This window comes from Sycon ciliatum, chromosome 4 (genome assembly GCF_964019385.1).
Source record: "Sycon ciliatum chromosome 4, ocSycCili1.1, whole genome shotgun sequence".
NCBI lineage: Eukaryota > Metazoa > Porifera > Calcarea > Leucosolenida > Sycettidae > Sycon > Sycon ciliatum.
The window spans coordinates 7331621-7339399 of NC_088646.1; the positions used below are offsets into that span (position 1 = coordinate 7331621).

Consider the following 7779-nt stretch of genomic DNA (forward strand, 5'->3'; position numbering starts at 1 on the left):
TCTCTCTCTCTCTCTCTCTCTCTCTCTCTCTCTCTCTCTCTCTCTCTCTCTCTCTCTCTCACTCTCTCTCCGGCTCTCTCTCTCTCTCTCTCTCCGGCTCTCTCTCTCTCTCTCCGGCTCTCTCTCTCTCTCTCTCTCTCTCTCTCTCTCTCTCTCTCTCTCTCTCCAGACACTAGCTGCTGGTGTTGCTACTGCATGCTACTTAGCTATGTTACAGATAGCAGAAAACATGGACATGATTGTAGCCACACACAAATCACTCATGCTCTTTGAATGGTTGCCGATCTTGTACTGTGTGTGCGTATGAAAGCTGTCTGATCTGCAAGTCCGTAACAAGATCCACTCCTGATGCAATCATCGCGTTACAACAATCCACTCAGAGTCAGAGATTTCATGCCAGATTTACACATGGTCTGATGTTCTTGTCCCAAGCGCTTCGCGGATTTTGTTCACATGTGAATCATGTGATCCTCCAGCCGGCTACATACCGTCACCTGCAATGCCAATCTGGCAATCAGTTCGCTGGTGAAAGGCAGAGCTAGAGAAGTGCCGGTAAGTAACTTTCAGACACCTGCCTAAAAGTAAAAGAATCTGGAACGAAGTAGATACCGCCTTCTTCCCACCCTCGTCATACCCACAGACTCGGATCGCTTGGGATAGCTCAAGAAAGTTGTTCTTTTCTGGATTTCATCGCTCTTCTAGCTTCTGCTATCTGCCATGAAGCTCAGTATATTGTTGACGCTGGCCGCGGCGGTGACTGCTTGTCACTCAGCCACTGTTCATCATGAGCATGCCCGCCAGGCTGAGCCATCACCGCTGACACTGCTGCCCGATGCTGTAGCCAAGGTGAGCCGGTTCAGATGTATTTTGAAGTCGCTGGGACGGTTTGTAGAGGTCATGTTCATTACCAGTGCCGCGGTTCTGTTTTGCAAATCCACACTTTACCGGCGGTAGATCTACACTGACTGTATGCATGTCATGAATTATCTGCCAAATCGATGCAATTATTGCAGAGCCCCGGCCCCACACTTATTTGCCTTTGGGTCTGTGGGGGGGGGGGGGGGGGGGGGCTGCTCCCAAATCCTCCACTATATTTTTAATTTAAAAAGTAGCAAGCAAGTCGAGTGTCCACCATGCACTTGAAAACACCACCCAACACTGGTGTACTGATGAGGGTCATGACCTAAGAACACTCCAGCTCACCCGTGACCTTTAGTTGTACGTCGTGACCTGGCAGTGGCACTGTTGTGATACCGTTGAGAGACTTTGCTATGATAATCTCATTTTCATGCACTCGAGGAGTTATAGATACCAATGCCATTGTGATGTCATCCGTACATGTTCTGGACAAAATGGGTGCTTTCAAGAGACTTTCCGTGCTTTGCAGAAACATTGCGACACCCGTTTCGTTCTGCAGGTTCAAGTCCAAGCACCTGGTCTCTACGGCTGTGTTTACATGAGAGTTTTCGACCCGGGTCAGATTTCAACCCGCCATGTACACAACATGAATGGCGCGTTTACATGACGCATTGCGCTTGACCCGGGTTGAAATCAACCCGGGGGCGAGAAAATCGTACTCACGTACTTCTGTGCGTACCTCGCGCCAGGTTTGAATACCACACTGCACATGCAAATTTCGCGCGAAAGTATTCATGTGACCATACTGGACTCTAGAAGTGGACTTTTGGCGGCATATCAGTATTTGAGCCGGGTCAACTGTCTTCATGTAAACGCTCACCTATTTTGTCTATCGTACAGACTTTCAACCCGGGTTGAAAAATCTCATGTAAACACAGCCTATGACTCCCAGGTCTTACTTGGCCATGCAGTACTCCTGCTTCCTGACTGTAGATCATGGGAAAATGCTCGTGCGGTACCTTTTACCAGTTCACGGCACTTGCAATCAAAATACAGTACCCATCCTTGCCCGTCACATTGCCTAGTGCATAATAGCAGTACCGTGCAGTGGCTGGTGTTGGTATCGCTATACACTGATCTACTCCCCTCCCACCGCTTTAGGAGCTGCATCTGCGCCTTGATCCATAGCGAGTGACAAGGCAAAACTGGTTCAGTCTCTCTGACTCAAAACACAGGTAGTATTCTCAGGGAACAATATTGCACGAAAAGACAAACGTAGGTAGCACAGAACTAACTTATAATATATTGAAAGACTCAATAAGTGAAGGTAAGACAACAGAAACAACGGAAGCAAAGACTCTGCAACACTGAGCTGGGCAACTGACACACGGATCTATATACGGTACGAGATTGCCAGTTACAGCTCCGAGCGCTAGCTAGCGAATGAAAGCAAGGGATCTGATGGTGCCAGCAATGCATAGTGCAATACATAGTAATACATAGTGATTTGTGTAGGGGAAAGTCCGTCTACTACACGGGTGGTGGCGTTCCTACGGATGCGTAAACTCGGCCTCCAGCTGAGTCTAACGCGAAACGTGCGGTTTTTTAGTGCTGTAAACTCAGGAACGTCGGACACGCTACGGTCACAACGGTTTTGACCGTACCACTCTTTGCCCCAGGTGCCCCGTGAATCAATAAAAGGCACAGATTTGGCCTCTGAATGTTGGGAAATTTCTGAGGACACACCCCAACCCCACGAGTATATTGTCCTTCAGATGGCTAACCGTACCACCCTGAAATACCTTCCGACGCCCCTGAAACTAATAATTACAATATATAATGGCACGCAGAGTCTAGATAGCCGGGAACCTCTTAGAACAGACTCCGGGGCAATGCCCCTGTATACTATCATGCCTACTGCTCTTTAATACAATCATCATTGTATCGTGCATGCTACAGGGTGCTGTATGCCTGGACGGCACAGCTCCCGGTTACTACTGGAGACCGGGCACGGGCACGGGAAAGAACAAGTGGATCGTTCACCAGGAGGGCGGCGGATGGTGCTATAACGAAGATGACTGCGTTGGGCGCAGCAAGACGCGTCTGGGCTCATCCAAGTACTTCCCGAAGTCCATGACATTCGGCGGTCTGCTCTCGGATGACTGCACGGCTAATCCGGACTTCTGCACGTACAATGTTGTCTTCCTGCCATACTGCGATGGTGCTTCCTTCTCTGGAAACAAGTAAGAACCAGCCTGGGAGTGCTTTTAAAAACGGTTTTCAGTGCAAGTACATGTACCTGCAAATTCTTGCTATTGTGTACCTACAAGACTGCAAGACTTAGTTAGTACTAGTACACGGTGCTGCTCAATGAAATCTGATCAAGCGAGTCAGCTTTGCACTCTGCACGAGTAAACATCCCAGTGTTTGTAGATTTAGGGCTGCACAGCGCCCAGCACGTACATCATTCACGAAATCAGACTCCATCGAGCAGCACTGTACATGTGCGTGTGTGCCCCCCCCCCCCCCCCCCCCGGGTAAGATGCATGTATGGATCTCAGTCTTAGTGAACTGTGTGCTATGTACGTGTACAGGAACTTGAAGTTGAAGTTGTAAAGCATGTTGGGGTACCAAAGCATGCACTGAGGAATCATTTTCACTGTTATGTTTGAACTTAGAACACCGTTTCCGAATCAAGCCCTTTCACATGTGCATGTGTGTCTGCTTGAAGTGCATTGCCGTGGATGTATGCAGCCACGCACATGTATTGAGTTTTGCCCCTCTCCAGGGACACGCCATTGGAATGGAAGGGAACTACGCTGCACTTCCGGTAAGCACATCCTTTCATGTACAATTCAAAAGTGTTTTCCCTTACATAATAGTATCTGTGACTGACGCTGTTACAGGTTCTTACTTGCCTGAAATGTTCCGCAACGGACCACCAAACCAAGTTACACCCACACTCCTCACTGTGTGGATCACAAAAGTGATGTGTTGATGTATACCGGCACCCGTGGTTGAAATCTTGTCATGTTCTTGCTGTGCCCGCATGGATTTTTCTGTTCCAGTGGGAAGAGAATTCTCGATTCTATCTTCGCTGCCCTTGCCGAGCATTTCAGCACTGCGGAGGAATTCATTCTGACCGGCTGCTCAGGTAACGCCGTTGTGTAGTAGATTCAGGTAACGCCATTGTGTAGTAGATTTACTTGTAGCCATTGTAGAGGTATAGTCGAGTTGCGTGTTTACCTGCTGTACACCTTTTAGCAAACCGTAGAGGTATTTTTAAAATTAAAAAAAAACCCTGCTGAGGATTGCCAAGTATGACAGCATACATGATTAAACTCTTTGCTCGAGGTTGCATGAGATTTGTTGCTCTGAGTCTCAATCACTCGATGTCATACTCTGAAACACACACACACACACACAACTGGTGTATCCTTACTTTAAAAACAGTAGTGAAAAAAATGAAGCCATCACCAGCATGTCGGCTTCACTGTGTCTTCATTTTATTTTTGTTTTTGTTTCCTGCATGCAACACCGGTGTTGGTGTGTCCAGCTGGTGGCCTCGCTACATACCTACACGCTGACTACCCACCAACCAAGATACCCAGTACAACCAAGTATGCAGCCATTGCTGACGCTGGGTAAGCCACCGCTCTACACTGCGTCAACTATTTGCCAGTACTCTTCAGACTAAGATCATGTCACAGTGTGTCTCACACTCAGAATCTGTCAAGGCAAAAATACCATGTACATGTATTTCCTACGCATGCGCAATATGAATGATGACAATGAAAGGAGTCGTAATATGACTTGTACTAGACATAGCAGATCAATGATGTCCAAAGAATGCTGCAGCAGCTGAAGGGCAAGCGCTAAGAAGTAAGCTGGTACGGTGTGTTTACTGTGCAACATAAAACACATCTTCTTAGTTCTGGTTTGTTTGATCATCCACTGTGACTTTGACAGTTATTTCATCGATGCACTGGATGAGGATGGCCAGCAGCTGATCCGACCCAAATACCAATACGGTGAGTGGAAGCTACATTATGTCATACAGTCATTGCAGCTGCATGGCATTATTATAGTCATTGCAGCTGTGCGCATTGGTACCGTGCTGGTACATCTGCACTCACCTATATAATCCCATTGCGCAATGATGTACACGTGTAGTTTATAGGAGCAACCGACCCCTAATGAGAGTACACACATCCCTGCCTCTGTAACACTACTGCATATAATCAGATCTTTGCTGTTCATTCCAGTATTAGTTGTCTGATGGTTGCCTATGGGCATGCAAAAGTTACAACGAATGATGCATGGTTCTCTGTGGGTCTGTGCCGTGTGTAGGAGCAACACCCTGTCTTATACAGATGTTTTGCTGCACAGTAATAGATACATGTCCGGTGAATGTAAAGTGGCAGTTATGTTATGCATTTGCCACCGTGCTGCCTTTCCGGGACATAATCATGGCACGCTTGCATTTCCCGCACCAGGGCAGTCTCATCCAGTGTGCGGGTCGTAGTCATGCATGTCTGTGATGTGTCTTCTCAATGAATCATATGATGTCATGCATGTCTGTGATGTGTCTTCTCAATGAATCATATGATGTCATGCATGTCTGTGATGTGTCTTCTCAATGAATCATATGATCCATGTACTGTAGTGTACAAGATGCAGAATGCATCCAGCGGAGTCAACCAGGACTGCATCACCAAAACACCGGAGGCCGACCAGTGGAAGTGCTTCTTTGCTCAGTACACCATGCCACACATCAAGTCCCGTTTCTTCGCCCTGAACTCACAGTACGACACATGGCAACTACCAAACATCCTCAATCTCCACTGCCTGCCACCAAAGTGCGAAGGAAAGGACGAGACGGCCTTCGAGGGCTGGAGAGCGGTAAGCTATTTGAATAAGTTGGTTTATACTAATTTCTACATGATATGCCTCTTTTAGTGGCTGGATTGTGTACTTCGAGTGCTCGTATAGGGGATTTTGGATCTATGAGCACTATACGGGGTGTGCACATCATATAGCGACCTGGACTGTCTATGGAGTCCGGGATGGAAAGCTACATATATCAATTTCTACGATATACAAGTACATGTATATACAATTGTTAAGCCGTGGCCTAATGGCTTTAGCCACGGCCCATGCAGGCAAGTGCGCTCACTTTGCAAAACATACCAATATTAGTGCGGGCCTACAGTTGTGTGGATGCGCACAGCAATATAAGAATACTTCTAGCCAAAATCACTTGTCAGTGACTTGGAATGAGTGTCTCTAGTCAATGGCATACAGCTGTCGTAGATTATTATCAGTCCAAGCTACTGGCCTCTAGTTGTGCACAGCATGCAACCCTGTCATTTACACATCAGAAAGATACATGGCACTCTTACCAACCTTTTGCCGTTATCTTACATCCGCTCCAGACATTCCTTGCTGCCTTCCAGCCAGTGATCAACGGCTCGTCAACAACGGGAACGTTTGCCGACGCATGCTTGACACACTGTCAGAGTATGTCCAACGCCTGGAGCGAGTACAAGATCGGAGGACAGCTGATGCGCGAGACCTTCGCCGATTGGTACTTCCAGCGCACGACTGGCAAGGGACGAGAGATGGACGGGCCATACCCGTCAAACCCCACCTGCCCGCATCATGTCACCGAACTGGATTTCGCGACAAATGTCGTGTAAATTCCGGTCAGCATTGATAACGCCATCGATTGTCAACACAGTGCTCTTCTAAATTGCCATGACAACCGGTCAGTGATTGGCCAACGCAGCCATGGAAATATAATATATCGTCATTGTCAGATCGGCCATAAAAAACGGTGACATGCCGTTCAGAAACACAGAAAGTACCTTCTGTAATGTGGACATAAATTTGGACATTTCTACAGATTTGAAGTGTTTGCTGGTTTCAGTCCAGCAGCTGTTTCATCTCTGCATGCATAACTCGTCAGTGCCACATTTCTATTAGATTTTCTCACTTAGTATTGTTGTCGACTAGAACTGTCATGGTGCTGTGTGTGCCGTTGTTTTTCAATTGTCACAATTACATTTCAAAGACTTCTAATCGTAATCTGAAGTGATCGATGCGTTGAGGTCTCATTCTGCGCATTGTAATGGATTCGCAAGTGCCGTCTTCAGACTGGCGATCACTGCAGGCTAGATTGTAACGTTATCAATCTAGCCTGCACTGCATCCAACCATGACATAGCACAGGGCAAAACGCTGCTCTAGTGTAGATAGATCCATAAGCCCCAACGCTCAGCAATGCCATTTCATAGCCGTGTGCCCGGTAGTCCACGGTTGGGTTGCAAGGGCATAGGGGTAGGCAGTACGCTCGCACCAGTACACTTGTCAAGATGAATCAGATGACACTTGCAGTTCGTCCGTTGTCATTCACCTGTGAATCATCATGATTGTTACGTGCACACTCCTTACACACTCCTACTTGACATTATGTTGAGTCTCAGTGCAGCGAGCAAGTGTTCATCATACATGTAGACTCGTAGAATCAAGAGTAGGCAACTGGTGTCCCCAATGGCCGGTGTGTGTGTGTGTGTGTGTGTGTGTGTGTGTGTGCGCATGCGTGTGCGTGTGTGTGCGCGTGCACGCGCACACATACGCACATCGGTGCGCTCATGAAGGGTCTTCAGGGTTGGGAGGGGCACTGTATACTGACAAATTGTGGCGGAATGAACCATGCAATGATAATAATAATAATAATAATAATAATAGTAATTAGTGTTTACTCCACATGCTGCAGGCTCCACACTGGCATGCATTGGATATTACCATGATTACACTGCTGTACTGGCATTGAGGCAATGCCAATGATGATCTCGCCGGGACCATCATTGTGGACTACATGTACCAGCTGGAGAGGGGTGGACGGGCTTGGGCACTTGCA

General features: G+C 47.4%; 1 protein-coding gene across 1 annotated transcript; it reads left to right on the forward strand.

The window, feature by feature from the left end:
- The first annotated feature begins 416 nt into the window (after positions 1 to 416).
- LOC135814192 (uncharacterized) lies at positions 417 to 6974 on the forward strand. The gene is made up of 9 exons (XM_065327274.1): positions 417 to 552; positions 703 to 846; positions 2818 to 3101; positions 3647 to 3688; positions 3927 to 4012; positions 4415 to 4502; positions 4828 to 4889; positions 5525 to 5760; positions 6294 to 6974. Exons 2-9 carry the CDS (start codon positions 718 to 720, stop codon positions 6555 to 6557), a joined length of 1191 nt encoding a protein of 396 aa, XP_065183346.1. The 5' UTR covers positions 417 to 552; positions 703 to 717; the 3' UTR covers positions 6558 to 6974.
- The last annotated feature ends 805 nt before the right edge of the window (positions 6975 to 7779 follow it).